This window comes from Lampris incognitus, chromosome 3 (assembly GCF_029633865.1).
Source record: "Lampris incognitus isolate fLamInc1 chromosome 3, fLamInc1.hap2, whole genome shotgun sequence".
Lineage (NCBI taxonomy): Eukaryota > Metazoa > Chordata > Actinopteri > Lampriformes > Lampridae > Lampris > Lampris incognitus.
This window is the reverse complement of record NC_079213.1, coordinates 291,709-314,083: the sequence shown is the minus strand read 5'-3', so window position 1 is coordinate 314,083 and position 22,375 is coordinate 291,709. Positions and strand designations below refer to the sequence as shown.

Sequence of the window (22,375 nt, the reverse complement as noted above, 5' to 3'; positions counted from 1 at the left end):
GAAGGGTACCAGCAAGAGTTAAAGGGAAGGCTTACAAGGTGGTTGTGAGACCAGCTATGTTATATGGTTTGGAGACAGCTGCACTGACGAAAAGACAGGAGGCAGAGCTGGAGGTGGCAGAGTTGAAGATGCTAACATTTTCACTGGAATTAATGAAGAAGGACAGGATTAGGAACGATTATATTAGAGGGGCCGCTCAAGTTGGACGGTTTGGAGACAAAGCGAGAGGTAAGATTGAGATGGCTTGGACATGTGTGGAGGAGAGATGCTGGGTATACTGGGAGAAGGATGCTGAATATGGAGCTGCCAGGAAAGAGGAAAAGAGGAAGGCCAAAGAGGAGGTTTATGGACGTGGTGAGGGAAGACATGCAGATGGCTGGTGTGACAGAGGAAGATGCAGAGGACAGGAAGAGATAGAAATGGATGATCTGCTGTGGCGACCCCTAATGGGAGAAGCCAAAAGTAGTAGTAAAGAGACATGGTCAAACTTGAACAGCAAAATTGAAAAATGAAAATATTACTTGTACAACAAAACAGAAAACACATATTGCTAATTTAACAAATGTAACTAGGTGTATAAAACGTGAAATGTAAAAAAAAGAACTGAAATGGAAAAGGATGTTCCGCTGTGGCGACCCATAACGGGAGTAGCCGAAAGTAGTAGTAGTAGATGGTATAGGTCATACATGGTGAAATAAAGTTAAACATGGTACAGGTCATACAATGTAAAATAAAGTTAAACATGGTGTAGGTCATACATGATGAAATAAAGTTAAACATGGTATAGGTCATACAATGTAAAATAAAGTTAAACATGGTATTGGCCATACAATGTAAAATAAAGTTAAACATGGTATAGGTTATACAATGTAAAATAAAGTTAAACTTGGGAAAGGTTATACAGTTGAAATAAAGTTAAACATGGTATAGGTCATACATGATGAAATAAAGTTAAACATGGTATAGGTCATACATGGTGAAATAAAGTTAAACATGGTATAGGTAATATATGGTGAAATAATGTTAAACATGGTATAGGTCATATGATGTAAAATAAAGTTAAACATGGTGTAGGTCATACAATGTAAAATAAAGTTAAACATGGTATAGGTCATATGATGTAAAATAAAGTTAAACATGGTATAGGTCATACATGGTGAAATAAAGTTAAACCTGGTATAGGTCATATGATGTAAAATAAAGTTAAACATGGTATAGGTCATACAATGTAAAATAAAGTTAAACATGGTATAGGTCATACATGGTGAAATAAAGTTAAACATGGTGTAGGTCATATGATTTAAAATAAAGTTAAACATGGTATAGGTAATACATGGTGAAAGATTCAAAATAAGCAAATATCAAATATGAATTGAACTCACAATCCCCCTTTTGATTACTTTTAATCAACAACAAATCGCCTAAATAAAGCATCAGAGAAAACAGAATGGTTCTACATCCTGGGGAACATCTTACCAGGGCCGGTTCTGCGGGGGTAGCAACGGGAGCAACCACACCGGGACCAGGTCTGGAGGGGGGCCAAGAAAAAAAAAAAAAAACCTTTCTGCGCTGATTCTGCTGTAAGTGCAGTGATTGTTAATTGTGTGTCTCAGCAGTGCAAAGAGGCCCTGTATGTTGCTCCTCCTGGCAGTTTCCCTATTGGCTGATAACGATTTATTTTCAAAAATGTATCAAAAGTTGTGTCGTCATCCCCCTCCCCCTAAGTTAGTATAGCCTATGGTGAAGATGTGAAATTCGGTTCTACTAACCAAAAAAATGTCTGGAAACAAATCTGGTTGTAAGAAAAGAAAATTACAGAAATGTAAGGTAGAAAATACAAAAACCGAGGCAGAAAACGCAAAGAAGGTATACGGTGCTTGGCTTCACGTTCGGGCAGCAGAACATTTGGAGGATACTGTGGATAGCAATGAAGCTAGCACATCCACCACATGTGCTAACTCAGCAGCAGAGGATACCGGAGCGGACAGCGACCGTGGAGCTCATGCTAGCACCTCCACCGCTATCGAGAATGCAAACGACCACCAAGAATCTGTCGAGGAAGAGGGAAGTCACGAAAGTGATGGGGAGCATGAGTTGGACTTATGTGATCCTGCACAGTGGCCAGACAGAATGCATGATGATGATGTCAGAACGGACATAGTCAGAAATAAACCACTGCAGGTGACCGATTTTGATTTCCCTAAAACGGGTGGCCGTCGTTTCACACCAGCTAATTACACCAGGACAGTCGGTGCCCTAAAAGTACCTCGGCCATGGTTAGTCTACTCAAAGTCTGCCAATGCTGTCTTCTGTTGTAAGTTGTTTGGAACTGACAAAGGGATCTTCACTACTGGTTTTTCAAACTGGGTCAAGTTATCAATGAGACTGACTGAACACGAGAATTATCGTTCTCATCTTGAGAATTTTTCAAAGTGGAAAACTCTGGAATTCGCTTTCACTTGTGGTACAACGATGGACAGCCACCAGCAAGCACAGCTTCTCAGTGAGAGACAACGGTGGCATGAAGTGCTTAGCAGAATTTTGGATTGCATCATGTGTCTTGCATTACAAAACCTTGCATTTAGAGGAAGTGTCGATCGCCTTTACCAAGAAAACAATGGCAATTTTCTTAAGCTTGTGGAATTTTTGGCCAAATATGATGCGCCATTAGCACGACATCTCAATCATTCCAAGACTACCCACTACCTCAGCAAAAACATTCAAAATGAGTTCATTGGACTCCTAGCTGAGGCAGTGTTGGAAAAAATCGTGCAGAAGGTCAAAACAGCTGGATAGTACAGCATCATGATGGACTGCACACCAGATGTGTCACACAAAGAACAGCTCTCTCTCGTTTTGCGATATGTTACAACAGACCAGAAGGTAGAGGTGCATGAGACTTTTTTTGAATTCATTGCTGTGAAAAGCACAACAGGCGAAGCACGTGCAGACACACTACTGGAAAGGCTGGCTAAATATGGCATTAACATTGATGATTGCAGGGGACAATGTTTCGATAACGGGGCCAACATGAGGGGTGGGCGCAGGGGAGTACAAGCAAGGGTGAAGCAGGTTAACAAGCGGGCTTTCTTTGTGCCCTGTTGCCCTCACAACTTGAATCTGGCCTCGAACATGCAGCCGAGTCCTCGAACGAGGCCAATAATTTTTTTGGAGTGCTAAATCGGCTATACAAATTATTCGGAAAATCAACGAAACGTTAGGGAATTCTCAGAGACCAGACAGAGTGCTCGTGCTGACACGACAAGAATGGGAATTGAGCAGCTACCCCAGGTCATAGATGCAGTCATAGCCCTCAGTGAAGATAGCACCTGTGATTCTGCGACCACCTCTTAAGTCACAAGTCTTGTACAGGCAACTGAAACATTTGACTTTTTGGTCAGCTTAGTAGTTTGGCACAGAGTGCTGAATACAGTCAATCAGGCCAGTGTCATCCTGCAGTCATGACATCTGAGCATGGGCAATGCAGTAAGAGTTGTCACAGCTGTAAAAGAAGAGATGGAACAATGTCGACTGAACGGTTTCCAAGATGCTGTTGAAAAAGCAAAAGAACTTGCAGAGAATATTGACGTTCCACCGGCTTTCCCTGAACATCGTACGCGACGCCAAAAACGACTTCCCAGTGAAAGGTCAGTCGATGAGCCTTTGGCAGGGGAGGAAGAGTTTAGAGCAGGGGTCTCCAACCTTTTTTCCTCTGAGAGCTACTTTTACAAAATGAAAATGGCCGAGAGCTACTCGTGTTTTGTAACATTTATTCTCATAGCTTATTTCAACCCAAACAAACTGAATAAGCTTGTTTTGCCTGAACATTCACAAAATTTTGGTTTCCATGACTCGCAATTTGTATTAAAACATCACAAAAAGTATTTAATTCACCTGCATGTGCGTTTTGTATTTCTGCATGCATTTCTTTCTAGTCTGTCTCACACTATCAAATTAAAATAGGAATGCTGTCAAAACAAAATGCAATTACAAATACACAGATATTATTACTTACTCACTTGTCATTTTGTTATATCTGTCCACATGTCACTGTATCACTTCACAAGAGTATTCACATATACAGTTGTATGTATGATGTGTATTCAGTCTTTTGTAGTTAGTGAGATGACTGGCACTGCATGGAGTCAACAAGAGAGGCGTACGCTGGAGTGTATCCACTCAGGTTCACTCTTATGGAGTCATTTAAATGTTCATCTGTCAGTCTTGTTCTGAACTTTGATTTCATGACATTCATGTCAGAAAAGGCTGACTCACAGAGGTATGTAGACCCAAACAAAGCAGACATTTTCAGAGCTGCTTGGTGAAGATTCTTATAGTTATCTGGCTCTACTAAGCCCCAGAAATGCTGAGAATGCTGTTGAGCCTTTAACTGCACATTATTTTGAAGGTTTATTACCTCAATTTCCATTTCTACAGGATCAACACAGAACAGTTCAGCAATCTGTCCTTAAATCTCACTTATGTCCACATCCATGAAGGGGTTGGCCATAAATGTCACACAGGGCTCAAGTTTCTCAGAGTCACTGAATCTGTCTGCAAACTCCTGTCCAAGCCTTGACAAGAGGTCACAATACTTGGAAACCTTTAAAACGCTGGCTGCACCTGTGTGACTTTCCAACATCTTTGAGACACAGGGGAAGTGCTGAAACCTTTTGTTTTTCACTTGCTGAATGTACAATGACAGTTTTGCACTAAACGCATTGACAGCACTGATCATATCAGATATGTTTTTATCTTTGCCTTGTAACTGTAGGTTCAGGTCATTCATTTTGTCAGTTACATCTGTCAGGAAAGCAAGATCAAGTAGCCACTCTGCATCAGATAATAGGGTGGTATCCTCCTCCCTCATTTCCATAAATGCCTTGATTTCACCCAGCAAGGAAAGAAAGCACTGTAGTATCTTACCCCGACTTAGCCACCTGACTTCAGTGTGGAGGAGGAGATCCCCATACTCCGCAGAGCATTCCTCCAGCAACAGCTTGAAGCTCCGGTGTTGCTTAGCCTTTGCTCGAATGGAGTTGATGATCTTAACAACAGGCGCCATCACACGGTCAAATTCCATAACCTTTGCGCATATAGCCTGCTGGTGATGATGCAGTGATAGTTAAGAAACTTTGGAAAGTCCGGGTCCGCTTTGCAGTGCGCACTAAATCCTGAGTGACGACCTGTCATAGCAGGGGCTCCATCAGTTGTTACAGACTCCAGCTTTTCAATAGGGATCTTTTGTTCTACAAAGTAGTCCTTCACTGCATGGTAAACATCAACTCCCCTGGTTGTGGTTTTCAGTGGAAGTAAGGTCAAAAACTCTTCTTTGGTGGAAAAGTCATCAAACACCATCCGAATGAAAACAGCTAGCTGGGCTGTATCGCTGGAGTCGACAGACTCATCATACTGAATTGAAAACCATTTGCACCTCTTCGTGTCCGAGTCCAGCTGTTTTACCGCATCCACGGACAGCGCAGACGCACTCCTTGCCACAGTATTAGCACCAAGTTGTACATCGGCAATAGCAGACAACATTTCTGTCTTACTTTTATGGTCCCTGAATAACGTGTCAGCCACCGCAGTCATAGCCTCCTCTACAATCCCGCCATTGGTGAAGGGCTTTTTGTGCTTGCTTAAGACGTGCGCCACTTTAAACGAAGCCTCCGTTGCTGCATTGGCCTTCTTCTTCGTTGGTCTTGTGAACAGAGACTGTTTTCTTTGAAGCGTAGTTTTCAGCTCCTTTATCTTCTCTTTTCGTATACTGCTACCTGCAGGGAAGGCCCGCGAAAACTTGCTGTGGACTTTGGTGAAATGGCGCTCCACGTTACATCTTTTACCGACTGACACGCTAGCTCCGCACATCAGACACACACACTTGTCGTTTACAAACTCTGTTTCCCGCTCTCCGTGAAAATAGTATGTTTTTAGCCTCTTATTGGCATGGGCAGCTGCCGTGGTCATGGTTGCTGTCCGTCTCACATCACCACTGACTCATCAAGCTTGACAGCAGCGCAACTGTTTGATTGACAACTAATTGGCAAATAATCATTTCATGTAAGGAGGGGGCGGGACACCTGTGAATTTGACTAGATATAAATGTAAGCAGGTTTTCCAAGTGACCAAACAAATTTGACTCATCAAGTTTTCAAATTTATAGTCCGCGGTGGTGTAGCGGTCTAAGCGTCGGTCGACTTTGTGTCGATGCAGTTGTCCACTGGGGACCGGGGTTCGCGCCTCGGTCTCGTCAGATCCGACTATGGCCGGACTCGATGAAGCAGCAATAATTGGCAGCGCTGTCTTGGGGAGGGGGGCGGAGTCGGCTTGTGTTCGTCATATGAAAGCGTCTCTGGGTGTGTCAGAAAAAGCAGTGGTTTGGCCTGGAGTCGCCTTGTCACGGAAGTGGCGAGGCGTCTCCTTTAAGACTGCCGGCCGGAGAGATGCAGTTGGTGAACGCATGCAGTATGAGGGTGGGTGTTGGAACTAAAATAGGGACGATTGGCCACTAAATTGGGAGAAAAAGGGAAAATCAGAAATAAATAAAAAAAATATTTTTTTTTTCAAATTTATGACAGATTCATTAACCCTTTGGCGAGCTACTTGAAAAGGGGCCGCGAGCTACCGGTAGCTCGCGAGCGACGTGTTGGAGACCCCTGGTTTAGAGTGAGCTTTTTCACCCGCTTGATCGACACAGTGATAACTGAGACAAAAGAGCGTTTTTCATATTTGAGTCAGTGTAATCGTCTTTTCCACGTTTTGGAGGACATTAAAAATGTTAACCTGATTGGCAACCACAGAGAGGCCAATGACTTGTGACTTGATCTCCTCCTGAGCTTCATATGTACCATACGAGGGTATTAATATGCCAAATGTGTGCTGAGCAGTTGATAAGGCACATTTGGCTTTGCATGAAGTGATGATAATTCTGATGCAGATACCTGTCTGATTAAGGGTACCAGAAATGCAAAGTAACACCGACTGTGGGCTTCTTTAGGAAGCAGCTATAAGCCTGATCACCACAAATCAGATAGACCTTTTCAGGCAGTATGAGTTGCTTACTGAATCTTTACTGTCCTATTATAACAAGTAGTGTCTGCAGTAATTTCTTAATTGGGGTCCTGTACACACAAAGAAACATCAGGCAGGGCATGCACACACAGAGTAGGCGAAGTAAATGAACAGTTGTGAGCTAAAGACTTAGTAGAAAATATAGGTCAAGAGCAATTATACACAGTAAACCCTAAAAGCCAGAAACTACACGATATTGAAGCATTGCATTTACTGTTTCAAATGGATATACCTTCCATAATACCGCATAGTTTAACTCATGTGGCCTGTAACCTTTATTGAACTCAGACAAGGCAAATGAGATTATATCTACCTCACTATCAGGTAGATCATTATGAATAAGCCCTGAAACATAACATACTGAGGAGGCTTCAAACAGGTTAATATCAAACACCTAAAAGTCCACTGCAGACAATGGTACGGGAACTACCATAGTTGATTGAGATGATGCAGGTAATTTCTAACAAACCCAACAATTAGTAAAGTTATGAGAGGTGGCCCATTCTTTCATCATAGTTATTTCCCTCATAGGTATCAAAACATCTTAGACGCATTAGAGGGGTTTCAACAGCCTGAGTGGCTGCTGTGGAGTTAGCAATACCTTTACATATCTGTGATTGGTGCCCCGGTGGCCAATCTGCATCTATACGACATGTGGGTTTTCCATCCCTTTGACACCAGACTACAGACTGTTTTAAGTTCTCAGCTGTTGTAACCATCACTTCGCAGTACCCTGTTCCACATGCTGCGATGCAGTAGTAATTGTTGCTTATCCATGACCAATAAACTTTGTCTGGCTGGCCAGGGTAACTGTAGGATTAATGCTTAATAAACAGCTATCTCAATCACATGTATCTCTCCTGCACCAAAAAGACATTGATCACCTGTCATCTGTACGTCTAGCAATTTGGCTATGGTGGGGGTAAAAGGTGCTGAATGAAAATGTAACAGGGGTCATTGTTAGCACATTATTATCTTATGGGGAATCAAAAACCCATAGTATGGGACCAACATCATAATAATTATTATTGCAAAACAACAAATCATTCCCCTGAGACCAAACCCCATTCTCCTGAAAGGACGCCAGGGCCAGTTTTCAGGTACTGACCTCATCACTACAAAGTACCTCGATGGTGCCCTATTGTAAAAAATGCTTCTCCCTATAGCGTAGCAGCCGTTGGCTCCCGGCAGTGTTGCCAGATATATGATAATTATCATATGTGTATGATAATTTTGCCCTCTGTACGATGTACGATCAATAATAATAATGACCAAATTATTGTACATTATGGGACTTTTTGTCATTATTGATCATACGTCGTACAGAGGGCAAAATTATCGTACAAATGCGATAATTATCGTACATCTGGCAACACTGGCTCCTGGTAGGTTTTTAAACTTCAGTGAGAGCTGGCCATGTCTACTTCTCTTCCTTGTTTGTGAGTGGAGCGGGTCTCTTACCCTGGACCTCCGTCTCTAGTGGTGGCACCTTGCAGTGGCTGGCATGTGTCCAGCTGACTCTCCCCTCCACCTTAACCACTGTAGGTCTGGTCAAAAGCACTTGGTGAGGCCCCACCCACGGGGCTCCCTCCAATGTTTCCTTTTTAGGTCCTTTATCAGCACCCAATCTCCTGGCGTCAGGTCATGCAGATGACCCTCTGTTGGCTGTGGAAGTGCCAATCTCACCTGCATGTGAATAGAACTCAGCATTTTGTTTAGTTGCATTCAATAGTTAAGCATTACATCCTCCATGAGGTCGGAGCTGAGGATCTGCCTTTGTGGGGGAAGGGCTATTCCAGTGTTCATGGGTCTGCCTGTGAGGATTTCAAAAGGTGACAGACCTGTTGCAGCCCTCCCTCTCTCTCTCTCTCATAGCCATTAGCACTAACGGTCATGCTTTTATCCATGTCCTGTCTCATCACAACATTTGAGCAGTTTATTTTTAATCATCTCATTTTCTTTCTCCACTGCTCCACCACACTGTGGGTGATAGGCGCAATGTTGCCTCAGATTGATACCCAAAAATGTTGAAAGTTGTTTAACGCACTATTTGCAACACTAACGACTTCAACTCAAAAATACGAAATATTATAATACAGCTAAATTCATAGTGTGTGTGTTTTATATATTTTGCTATTTTTATATATTCTGCTCTGTTGTTACTTTTAATTTTCAGTGTTTATGGCACTGTTATTTATTTATTTTACTAACTCAGTTTTACACTTGTTTGTACTTTTCTAAAATTTACCTGTACTTTTATTTATTTATTTTTTTGTGAGGGGGGGGGATTTTATTGATTTAATTGTTTTATTGTGTGAAGCACTTTGTGTTACATTTGTTTGTATGAAAAGTGCTATACAAATAAAATCTGATTGATTGATTGATATTTACAAAGTGAGTTCCGTTATTACTACTGATTTTTTGTGGTGAGGAGATAACAGTAAACAGACAGAATAAAACCAGGCAGAACAATGAACAGACAGCAGGAAACAAACAGAGTACAACAGACAGAACAGTTAAGAGACAACAGAAAACAGAGTAAAACCAAGCAGAGCAGTGAAGAGACAACAGAAAACAAACAGAGTAAAACAAGGCAGAAGAGTGAAGAGACAACAGAAAAGGGGCAGAGTAAAACCAGACAGAACAGTGAAGAGACAACAGAAAACAGAGTAAAACCAAGCAGAACAGTGAAGAGACAACAGAAAACAAACACAGTACAGCCAGGCAGAACAGCAAAGAGAGCACAGAAAAGGGACAGAGTAGGCTGACTGACTAAATACATACTGACAGATGGAGCCTAGGCGTGGCAGAGCGCAAATGGAGAAAAGGCAAACTCCCAGAGGACCTTCTCAACTTCCAATTTCTTATTTCCACTTTCTCCTCCTCCCTTTCTGCTGCTAAGGCTGCCTCCTATCGCTCTAAAATCCTATCTTCTGCCTCTAATCCTAAGAAGCTCTTTGAAACCTTCTCTACACTTCTTCAACCCCCACCTCCTCCTCCTCCTTCCTCCCTTGTCCCTGATGACTTTGTTAACTTCTTTGACAAGAAGGTAAACAATATCAGATCCTCCTTTTTTCACCACCCGGTTAGTGCTGCTTACACTATTCCACCCTCTGCACCCTCCCTCACCTCTCCATGTCCCACCCTATCCCACCTCACTCCCCTCTCCCCTGACGAGGTCCTAAACCTCATCACATCCAGTCGCCCCACCACATGCTCCCTTGACCCGGTCCCCTCCCCTCTTCTTCAGTCTATAGCACCTGAACTCCTTCCTTGTCTAACCCACCTCATCAACACTTCCCTCCAGACAGGATGCCTTCCATCTGCCTTCAAGACTGCTAGAGTCACCCCCCCTTCTCAAGAAACCATCACTTAACCCCTCTGACATCAAAAACTACAGACCGGTTTCCCTTCTACCCTTTCTATCCAAAACTTTCAAACGTGCTGTCTTTAACCAACTTACTTTTTACCTCCACCAGAACAACCTCCTGGACCTCAACCAGTCTGGGTTCAGGGTGTGTCACTCGACAGAGATGACCCTCCTTGCAGTGACAGAATTGCTGCCCTCTGCGAGAGCAAACTCTTTCTCCTCTATCCTGATACTCCTGGACCTGTCAGCTGCGTTCGACACAGTGAACCACCAGATCCTCCTCTCTACCCTCGTGGGGCTGGGTGTCACAGGCTCTGCACTCTCATTGTTTGCATCCTACCTGACGCATCGCTCCTACCAGGTGACATGGAGGGGATCTGTGTCGGAGCTCCACAGACTGGCTACAGGTGTCCCACAGGGTTCTGTTCTGGGTCCTCTCCTTTTCTCCCTGTACACGACATGCCTGGGTTCTGTTATTCGCTTGCATGACTTCTCTTACCATTGTTATGCTGGTGACACCCAGCTGATCTTGTCCTTTCCTCCCTCTGACACACAAGTAGAGACATCCATTGCTGCGTGCTTGACTGACACCTTGGAGTGGATGGCGACACACCACCTGAAGCTCAATCTGGACAAGACAGAGCGGATGTTCCTCCCGGGGAAAGGTTGCACACACCGAGACCTGGCCATCACCATTGACAACACCATGGTGACGCCAACTCGGACTGCGAGGAATCTGGGTGTGATCCTGGATGACCAACTGTCGTTTGCTGCAAACATTGCATCGGTTGCTCGCTCCTGAAGATTTCTCCTCTATAACATCAGGAGGATTCGCCCATTCCTCACTGACGAGATGGCACAGGTGCTCATCCAGGCTCTGGTCATCTCTCGGCTGGACTACGGCAACTCCCTCCTTGCTGACGCCCCAGCATCGGCCATCAGACCTCTGGAGCTTGTTCAGAAAGCTGCAGCTCGTCTGGTGTTCAACCGCCCTAAGTTCTCCCACACAACTCCCCTTCTCATGTCCCTACGCTGGCTCCCAGTAGCTGTTCGCATCCAGTTTAAGACTCTGGTGCTAGCCTACAGGGCAGTGAAAGGACCAGCTCCTTCCTATCTCCAGACCATGGTCAAGCCCTACACCCCCACCCGACCACTTCGCTCTGCTGCCTCAGGACGCCTGGTTGCCCCGTCGCTCAGAGGCCCCTGCTGCCGATGGACCCGGTCACAGCTCTTTTCTGTCCTGGCCCCACAGTGGTGGAATGAACTTCCCACTGATGTCAGGACAGCAGAGTCGCTGCCCATCTTTTGGCGCAGGTTGAAAACTCACCTCTTCAAGAACTACTCCGTTACTTGTTCTTAGCACTTATTGTATTCACTCATAAAAAAAAATCTCTTTCTTGCACTTTTACTTTAGCACTGGTGTTGCTCATAGATGCTTGTTTAGATGCACTTATGACCTCTGATGATTAGTAGTTCTCCTGATTTCCTACGTTAAATGCACTTATTGTAAGTCGCTTTGGATAAAAGCGTCGGCTAAATGACTGTAATGTAATGTAATGTAATGTAATGTAATGCAGAGACAACAGAAAAGGGACAGAGTAAAACCAGGCAGAACAGTGAAGAGACAACAGAAAAGGGACAGAGTCCAGATTACACTGACAAAACTGATCCACCCAAACAGAATGGAAAGTCTACAATGAAAAACATAATTGTTGAAAAAGAAACACAAATTGAAAAGGGAGTGGCATCAAACACTATAGGTGGAGCTGCAGAAGGCGTAGTGTTGTGCATCAAACACTACAGGTGGAGCTTCAGAAGGCGTAGTGTTGAGCAGTGAGGAGGATTTGATGGAGGAAGAAGAAGTCTGTAATGTTCCTGTACTGAAGAGAAAGCAGGCAGCTAAAATGAGTGACTCTCAAGCCAAAAAAAAGGAGCAATGACGAGGGAGAGAAGCAGGCAGCACAAGGAACAACTGTGAGGTTGAGTTGAGTATAGAGGAAGAGGAGGAGGAAGGGCGCTGTGGTATAGACAGCCAGGTACCTGTATTAAAGAAAAAGCAGCAAGAGGTACAACCATCAGAAGATGAGTATAAGAAGGAGGATGGTGGTGTAGACAGCCAGACTCACTCTTCCTCCCAGCTGTCAGGGGCATAAAGCAAGAGTACTATGACGCACGCCAAATTAAGAAATTCTTGCAACAAACAAAAAATTTGAGAAATGTCAAACTTGAGGACTTCTTTGCAGGCAAAGAATTGTTTCTGTACTCTGTTAAATCTCAGATGAGACAAAAGAAGAAAGGGGCTACACTGATCAGGAGATGTACAGGTTAAGGAAAATGGTTTGGAAAATCAAACAATTACAGCATGAAGAGTCAGAAGAAGTATAAGACAAATCATGTCCCATCCTGGTTAATGTTGTTGATGATGTTTAAGACCAGTTTGGTTGATGAGTGTGTTGCACTGGGCGATCTTCCTCCTACTGCTGCTGGAGGAACCACTGATACATGGAGCCAGGCTGGTTGTCCATGACTGGTGCTCTCCAGGATTTTCCCAGAAACTGGTTTCCACCACGACCATCACCCCACAGCACATAGTGGCTGCAGAAGGATTGGGACTCGAAAAACACCGAGGCCATAGGTCAGCAGCTCAACATGGGGTCTACATGCCGCACAAGAGACTTTTTTACAGCTACGAAGTAAAAACCGTCTAAAGGAGAGCTGAGAATGATGAGGGCCTACGACAGGGAGCAGGGCATTCACACCCCAGAACTTGGGGTGGTAGTGTGCTTAGTGGGAGTTGGTGAAGATCTGGTTTTATTTTAATTTTATTTATTTGTTATGTACATTGTGTAAACACAACATCCATTGCACGTTATCCGTCTTGGGAGAGAGAGCCTCCTCTGTTGCTGTCGCTGAGGTTTCTTCCTATTTTTTTCGCCCTGTTAAATGTTTTTTTTTTTTTTAGGGAGTTGTTCCTTGTCCGATGCAGGGATCTAAGGACAGGATGTTTTGTTGCTGCAAACCCCCTGAGGTGATTTTGTATTTGTTATGTTGGGCTATTTTATTTTGAAATTCTGTTTTACAAATACTTGTTTAGACTACTCAATGTTTTTTTTTCCCCCTGAAACTGTTTTTTTTTTTTGTTTTTTGTATGAGCTGGACTATAAAGAGGTGATTGTGTTTGGGTTCCAGCTGTTGGACTGTAATGTATCTGGAATAAATGTACATTTTTAAAATAAAAAAATCTCTCTCTCTCTCTGTCTCTCTCTCTTTCTGTCGCTCAGTTCAGTTCAACAGGGCTTTATTGGCATGACCATATTCTGTTACACAGTATTGCCAAAGCACAAGGTAGTACAAAACAGTACAGTAGTTTATAACATATAAACATTAATTTTAAAAAAGTTGCTGTACTGTTAAAAACAAACAATATACCAGTTTAACAATATTTAGTAGATTGTTGCTCTCTGTCTCTGTCTCTCGCTCTGTCTCTCTCTGTCTGTCTCTCTCCCTCTCTCAGGGCGGGGCGTCTACCTCAGAGCATTCCGCTGCAGATAATTGGCTACCTGCCTCAGGAGCATTCCTTCCTGCCCTGGCATGCTGCCAGCAGAGCTCTGTACCACCTGGACAAACTACTGGACCGCACTGAAGACTACAGCCTCTTCAGTGTAACACTCCTCTAGCGATCTGTCCATCTCTCCATCTACATCTAGCGTTCTATCGATTGATCCATCTAGCTTTGTGTGTGTGTGTGTGTGTGTGTGTGTGTCTGTCTGTCTGTCTGTCTGTCTGTCTGTCTGTCTGTCTGTCTGTCTGTCTGTCTGTCTGTCTGTCTGTGTCAACTGCAGAGAAAAATGAAATCAAACAGAAATGTCCTAATGCTACAGACCTGAAGACTTACATGTAAACAAACATCCTTTCTAATACTTTATATCACTGGTGTATTGATACTTCATAACACTGGTGTCTTGATCATTTATATTAATGGTGTATTATTGATACTTTATGTCACTGGTGGTGTATTATTGATATGTTATATCACTGGTGTATTATTGATACTTTATATCACTGGCGTATTAAAACAACAACTCATCCACGTGTATCTACATTCTGCACACTGTAGCTGTGTGTGATGTGGATGCTTGGTGTTTGGTAGGACTTTGCCAGGAAAAATGATAGGGTACATGGTGTTTTCATCTTCAACACAGCAGCCAGATGCGGGAGAAGAAGGCAGGTAGTATTGAGTTTGAAGAAGTGAAGTTGTTGTGCCTAACCTCCAGATATGACAGAACAAGCTGGTAGACATGTTTGTTTCTGACTCTCATTCAGTCTGGATTGAGCTTAACAACTTCTGAACAGGACACCCACACTGACAATAAAACCAGGAGATTCAGGACTGTAGCTGTACGGAAACTGTACATCTACCAAAACTCTGTGTGTGTGTGGATGTGTGTGTGTGTGTGTGTGTGTGTGTGTGTGTGTGTGTGTGTGTGCAAACAGGACTATGTGTTGAAGCAGGTAGCTTCACGTTATCACAAGATGGGCTGGCCTAGCAACCCTCCTAGCAACCCTCCGGGCAACGAGGGCAGCATCATGCAGGCATCCTACCAAATAGAGTAGGTGCTCACACACACGTACACCAAGTGCAATATATCATCCATCTGTGTGAAATCGATAATGGAATTAATTCAGGCGTCCGGGTAGTGTAGTTGTCTATTCTGTTGCCTACCAACACAGGGATCACTGGTTCGAATCCCCGTGTTACCTCCGGCTTGGTCGGGCGTCCCTACAGACACAATTGGCCGTGTCTGTGGGTGGGAAGCCGGATCTGAGCACGTGTCCTGGTCGCTGCACTAGCGACTGCCCTGGTCAGTCGGGGTGCCTGTTTGAGGGGGAGGGGGAACTGGGGGGAATAACATGATCATCCCACACGCTATGTCCCCCCCAGTGAGGCTCCTCACTGTCAGGTGAAAAGAAGCAGCTGGCAACTCCACATGTATCAGAGGAAGCGTGGTAGTCTGCAGCCCTCCCTAGATCAGCAAAAGGGGTGGAGCAGCGACCGGGATGGCTCGGAATAGTGATGTAATTGGCTGGGTACATTTGGGAGAAAAAGGGGGAAAGTAAATCCAAAAAAATATATGTATATCTATATCTATCTATCTATCTATCTATCTATCTATCTATCTATCTATCTATATATAAATATAATGATAATATTGAAATTAATTGAAAGTAATTAATTCATATTATGAAAACTTTTTTCATATCATTATATGACTTTAATCATATGCCAAATCATTATCACATGACTTTAAATGATATGTCAGGACCAGATGTCATCTGGTTTGTCAGATGACGTATATGTGAAAGAAAAGAAGTTTAACATTTTAATCATTGGTCATCTTTTTCTTTGTTTAGTCATCTATGTATCTCTTCTCCTTTCTTCTTATTCAATTTGATCACTCCTTGTCTCTCTTTTTCTATCAACCCTCCACTTGGTCTGTATATCTGTCTCCCTCTCTGTTTGCTTCTGATGATTGATTTTAATTTTTACAGAGAAATTAAAGGTGTTATCGGGGCTCATGGGGATGTGTTGTGCTCATGGGGACGTGTTGAATCTGGGCTCATGAGGATGTGTTGTACCTGGGCTAACGAGGATGTGTTGTATCTGGGCTCACGAGGATGTGTTGTATCTGGGCTCACGAGGATGTGTTGTATCTGGGCTCATGGGTATGTGTTGTGCTCATTGGGATGTGTTGTGCTCATGGGGATGTGCTGTGCTCATGGGGATGTGGTGTGCTTATGGGGATGTGTTGGGCTCATGGGGAAGTGTTGTATCTGGGCTCATGGGGATGTATTGTACTCATGGGGACATGTTGTGTTCATGTGGATGTGTTGTGCTCATGGGTGTGTGTTGGGCATATGGGGATATGTTTTGTTGATGGGGATGTGTTGTGCTCATGGGGATGTGTTGTATCTGGGATCATGGGGATGTGCTGTGCTCATGGGGATGTGTTGTGTTCATGGGGATTTGGTGTGCTTATGGGGATGTGTTGTGCTCATGGGGATGTGTTGTATCCGGGATCATGGGGATGTGCTGTGCTTATGGGGATGTGTTGGGCTCATGGGGATGTGTTGTGCTCATGGGGATGTGTTGTATCTGGGATCATGGGGATGTGCTGTGCTTATGGGGATGTGTTGGGCTCATGGGGATGTGTTGTATCTGGGCTCATGGGAATGTGTTGTGCTCATGGGGATATGTTGTTTTCATGTGGATGTGTTGTGCTCATGGGTGTGTTTTGGGCATATGGGGATGTGTTTTGTTTATGGGGATGTGTTGTGCTCATGAGGATGTGTCGGGCTCATGGGAATGTGTTGTGCTAATGGGGATCTGTTGGGCTAATAGGGATGTGTTGTGTTCAGGGGGATGTGTTGTGGTCATTGGGAGGTGTTGTGCTCATGGGGATGTGTTGTATCTGGGCTCAGGGGGATATGTTGTGTTAACGGGGATGTGTTGGGCTTATTGGAATGTGGTGTGCTCATGGGGATATGTTGTATCTGGGCTCAGGGGGATGTGTTGTGTTAATGGGGATGTGTTGGGCTTAATGGGATGTGTTGTGCTCATGTGGAGATGGTGTGCTCACAAGAATGTTTTGTGCTCATATGGATGGGTTGTGTACATGGGGGTGTGTTGTGTTCATGGGGATGTGTTGGACTCATGGGGATGTTTTGTGCTCATGGAGCTGTGTTGGGCTCAATTGGATGTGTTGGGCTTATTAGAATGTGGTGTGCTCATGGGGATATGTTGTATCTGGGCTCAGGGGGATATGTTGTGTTAATGGGGATGTGTTGGGCTTAATGGGATGTGTTGTGCTCATGTGGAGATGGTGTGCTCACAAGGATGTTTTGTGCTCATATGGATGTGTTGTGTACATGGGGGTGTGTTGTGTTCATGGGGATGTGTTGTGCTGATGGGGATGTTTTGTGCTCATGGAGCTGTGTTGGGCTCAATTGGATGTGTTGTGTTCATGGAGGTGTGTTGTGCTCATGGGGATGTGTTGGGTTCATAGGAATGCGTTGTATCTGGGCTCATGGGGATGTGATGTGATCATGGGGATGGCTTGGGCTCATTGGTATGTGTTGTGATCATGGGGGTGTGTTTAGCTCATGGGGATGTGTTGGGCTCATGGGGATGTGTTGGGCTCATAGGGATGTGTTGTGCTCATGGGGACGCATTGTATCTGGGCTCATGGGGATGTGTTGTGATCATGGGGATGGTTTGGGCTCATGGGGATGTGTTGGGCTCATGGGGGTGTGTTGTGCTCATGGGGTGTGTTGGGCTCATGGGGATATGTTGGATCTGGGATCATGGGGATGTGTTGGGCTCATGGGGGTGTGTTGGGCTCATGGGGATATGTTGAATCTGGGATCATGGGGATATGTTGGATCTGGGATCATGGGGCTGTGTTGGGCTCATGGGGATATGTTGGATCTTTGATCATGGGGATGTGTTGGGCTCCTGGGGATGTGGTGTGCTCCTGGGGATGTGGTGTGCTCAAGGGGATGTGTTGGGCTCATGGGGATGTGTTGGGCTCATGGGGATGAGTTGTATCTGGGCTCATGGGGAAGGGGTGTTGTTCATGGGGATGTCTTGTGCTCATGGGGATATGTTGTGTTCATGTGGAATGTGTTGTGCTCATGGGTATGTGTTGGGCTAATGGGGATGTGTTGTGTTCGTGGGGATGTGTTTTGTTCATGGGGATGTGTTGGGCTCTATTGGATGTGCTTTGCTCATGTGGATGTGTTGTGCTCATGGGGATGTGTTGTGCTCATGGATGTGTTGTGTTCATGGGGATGTGTTGTAACTGGGCTCGTAGGGATGTGTTGGGCGCATAGGGATGTGTTGTGTTCATGGGGATGTGTTGTCTCTCCCTCTCTTTCTCGCTCTGTCTCTGTCTCTGTCTTTCTCTCTCTCTCTCTCTCTCTCTCTCTCTCTCTCTCTCTCTCTCTCTCTCTCTCTCTCTCTCTCTCTCTCTCTGTCTTTCTCTTTGTATGTGTCTCTCTCTCTCTGTCTCTCTGTCTCTGTCTCCCTCTTTCTCTCTCAATTCAATTCAATTCAATTCAATTCAATTCAATTAATTATTTTCTTTATTGGCATGACATATGTTTGTGTACATATTGCCAAAGCATGTAAAACAACAACAACACAACACAACAATGATTATAACAACAACAACAATGATTACGATATTAAACAACAACAGTACAATAGGTGCCGTCCTCCACTGTCTCTCAGGTTGTGGCAGGAAAATATAAATCTCGCTTTTTTTGTTCGATTCACATTTTCATTTATGAGGGTGTGTAGGGTGTAAATATGGTCTGTAGTTCGGTGATTTGGGAGGAAGCCAATTTGACCTTTGCTCAGGACATTGTGTTCATTAAGGAGGGTTAGAATTCGATTGTTCAAAATGCTATTAAACTCCTTCCCCAGACTACTGCTCACACACATACCTCTGAAATTATTAGGATCCAATTTGTCTCCATTTTTATGAATAGGAGTTATAAGCCCTTTGCCCAGGTGTCAGGAAAATAGAACGAACTTAGAACGATGTTGAATAATTTGAGTACTGCCCTTTGCAGCTCAGGTGTGCTGTTTTTAAGCATCTCGCGTCTGATGCTGTCATGGCCACAAGCTTTATTGGGTTTTAAGGATTTGAGCTTCTGTGCCAATTCTTCTTGTGTTATTGGAAAATCAAGTGGGTTTTGATCATCTTTTATAGTGTGTTCGAGCAACTGTAATTTTTGTTTGATCAGATTGTAATTGGAAATTACAATTTGATCAAACTGTCTATCGCTGCCTCTCTCTCTGTCTCTGTCTGTCTCTGTCTCGCTGTCTCTGTCTCTCTCTGTCTGTCTGTCTCTCTCTCTCTCTCTCTATCGCTGTCTCTCGCTTCGTGTGTTTCTCTGTGTATCTGTTGCTGTCAACTGAATTCAATTGAATTCAATTCAATTCAATGATGCTTTATTGGCATGACTGCATTAATTACAATGTTGCCAAAGAAGGTGACAGCAAAACAGCTCAACAGAGTACCAAAAAATAAATAAATAAATATATCAACACAGATACAGATACGCCGTGCACTCATGAGTGCACAATGCATGAAACAGGCTTGTACTGCAATGTATGATATTCCGCTCCTCATTAGTTGAGCACTTATAACACCACTGACAGTTTCGGGAAAAAAAACGCTATATATATATATATATATATATATGAAAGAAGAATACATAGATCTGGCAGAAACATAGAACAGCATTTAACAGCAACTGACAGTAATTGACAGTGTTTTGGTCACTCACTGATCCTTACGCTATGGCATTCTGACATATATTGTGCTGCAAGTTGTGACCTTTGGCCCTCTCCTACAATAAGTGGCCATTGTTCTTTCTCATCCAGGAGTAGAACATTTGGAATCTGGTTTTCAAATTTGTCCTGGTATTTTTCTCTTATGTTCTGGAATTTCTCACAATTTAGCAGGGAGTGCATCTCTGTCTTGACCTCACCTGTCGTACAGTAACCATATATTCTTTGCTCTCTTGGTAGCCAAGATGTTGTGTGTCTGCCCTTTTCAATGGCTAGACTGTGGTCAGTGAGCCTGTACTTGGTAAGGATGTGTTTCTGCTGACTGTCACTGACAGTGGACAGACAGTCAGCCAGTTTGTTGATGGGGGGAAGGGGGGTTAGAGGGTAGGTGGATGGGCATGATCGTGGGGGGGGGGCACAGTTCATTAATAATCCTGGCTGCTTGTGAGTCGAAGCTATTTAGCTTTCTGCTGGATGTAGCACAGATACTGCTGTACCTCTTCACATATGACAGGAGGGAAAACAGGTTGTGAGAAGGATGGTGAAGGCCCTTAATGATGCTGGAGGCTCTGTGAACACAGCATTGATGGTAAATCTCCAACAGGAAGGGGAGAGGGGCAAAAATGATCTTGCTAGCTGTCTTCACTATCCTGTTCAGCTGGTGTTTTTCGGTCGCTTTGCAGTTACTGAAACAGGAAGTGAGATCATAGGTTAGAATGCTTTCAATGGTGCCCCTGTAGAAGGTGGTGAGGGCTGGAATGGGGAGGCTTGCCATTTTAAGTCTCTGGAGTGGATAGAGCCACTGTTGGGCTGTTTTAACGATGGCCAAGGTGTTAATGGTTGAGGTCAGGTTGTCTACCAGGTGCACTCCCAGAAACTTGATATTATTGACCCTCTCCACAGTGGTACCATGGATGGTCAGCGGCGTATGATGGTGCCTGCTGGCCCTCCTGAAGTCAGTCACCATCTCCTTTGTTTTGCTTATATTAAAGGGAGAGGTTGTGGGATTCGCACCATGCCATTAGCTGCTCCGCCTCCATCCTCTATGCAGATTCATCATTATTGCTGATGAGACCCACTACTGTTGTATCATCTGCAAACTTAATGATGTGGTTGGTGTCAAATTTGACAGTACAGTCATGGGTTAGCAGGGCGAACAAGAGGGGGCTCAGAACGCAGCCCTGGGGTGAACTTGTGCTCTCAAAGATGGAATTTGATGTGAGGCTGCCCACCCTGACTATCTGTTGCCTCCGCATCAGGAAGTCTAGGACCCAGTTACAGGTACCAGTGTCCACGTCCAGCAACCTCAGCATCTCCAACAGTTGTTGTGGTATGATGGTTTTAAATGCCGAGCTGAAATCGATGAAGAGGATCCTGGCATAGTTGTTCTTTCCTTCAAGGTGTGACAAAGTGAGGTGGAGTGTGGTAGATATTGCGTCTTCTGTGGATCGGTTGGCGCTATATGCAAACTGTAGGGGATCTAGGTTCACCGTTAGAGAGACCTTGATGTGCTGCATGACAAGCCGCTCAAAGCACTTCATAACTATGGGAGTGAGGGCCACAGGGCGGAAGTCATTCATACTGTCTGGGTTTGGCCTTTTGGGCAGGGGAATGATGGTGACACTTTTGAGGCAGTTGGGCACTACTGCTTGACTGAGTGAGGTGTTGATGATGTCTGCAAAAACGTCTTTCAGCTGTTCTGCGCAGTCCTTAATAACACACCCAGGTACGTATGTTGTCTGGCCCCGCAGCTTTGCATGGGTTGACACTGGCAAAGGCTTTCTTTACCCCAGCTGTAGACAGCTGGAGTACCTGGTCGCTTGGTGATGGTGGAAGATTTTGTGCCCGCCTGTTGTTGGATACCTCAAAACGTGCAAAAAAATTATTTAGTTTGTCTGGTAGGGAGGGATCTTTATGGCATGCCTGTGGGGGTGGGGGCTTGTAGTCAGTTACTACTTGAAAACCTTGCCACAAGTGCCGTGTGTCTTTATTATCAGAGAAGTGGCTGTTGAGCTTTTGTCCATACATTCTCTTTGCCTCCTTGATACCCTGGGACAGATTTCTCTTGGCCAGTTGGTATGTTACAGTGTCTGCAGATCTGAATGTAGCATTTCAGGTTCTCAGCAGTGGACGGACCTCCCCATTCCACCAGGGTTTCTGGTTGGTCCTCTTCTTGATAGATTTGACCACTGTCACATCATCTATGCATTTGTTTATATAGCCTATTACAGACTCAGTGTATTGCTGCAAGTCAATGACATAGTTGTATGTTGCTGCCATTTAAAAATGTCCCATTGTGTGTTTTCAAAGCGGTCTTGCTGTGATATAATTGCCTCCTGTGACTACATTTGGACTTCCTTGAGTACTGGTTTCTCCCGTTTCACCCAAGGTCTGTATGCCAGAGTCAGCATAACAGTTAGGTGATAAAAGTTTCCAAAGGGGGCGGGGGGCTGCTTTATATGAGTTTTTAATGTTCGTGAAAACTAGGTCTATGTGTTATTGCCCCTTGTTGCAAAATTCACATGCTGGTAAAACAGACTTGAGACTTGCCTGGTTAAAATCTTCTGCAGCAATGA

At 44.3% G+C, this 22,375-nt stretch overlaps 1 protein-coding gene across 1 annotated transcript in view; it reads left to right on the top strand.

The window, feature by feature from the left end:
* Positions 1-22,375, top strand: part of LOC130110470 (thyrotropin-releasing hormone-degrading ectoenzyme-like) — a 373,072-nt gene that overhangs the window by 287,740 nt on the left and 62,957 nt on the right. The window contains exons 14-15 of the mRNA XM_056277578.1: positions 13,956-14,103; positions 14,936-15,051. Coding sequence (XP_056133553.1) covers positions 13,956-14,103; positions 14,936-15,051 — 264 coding nt within the window. The remainder of the gene's footprint in view (positions 1-13,955; positions 14,104-14,935; positions 15,052-22,375) is intronic.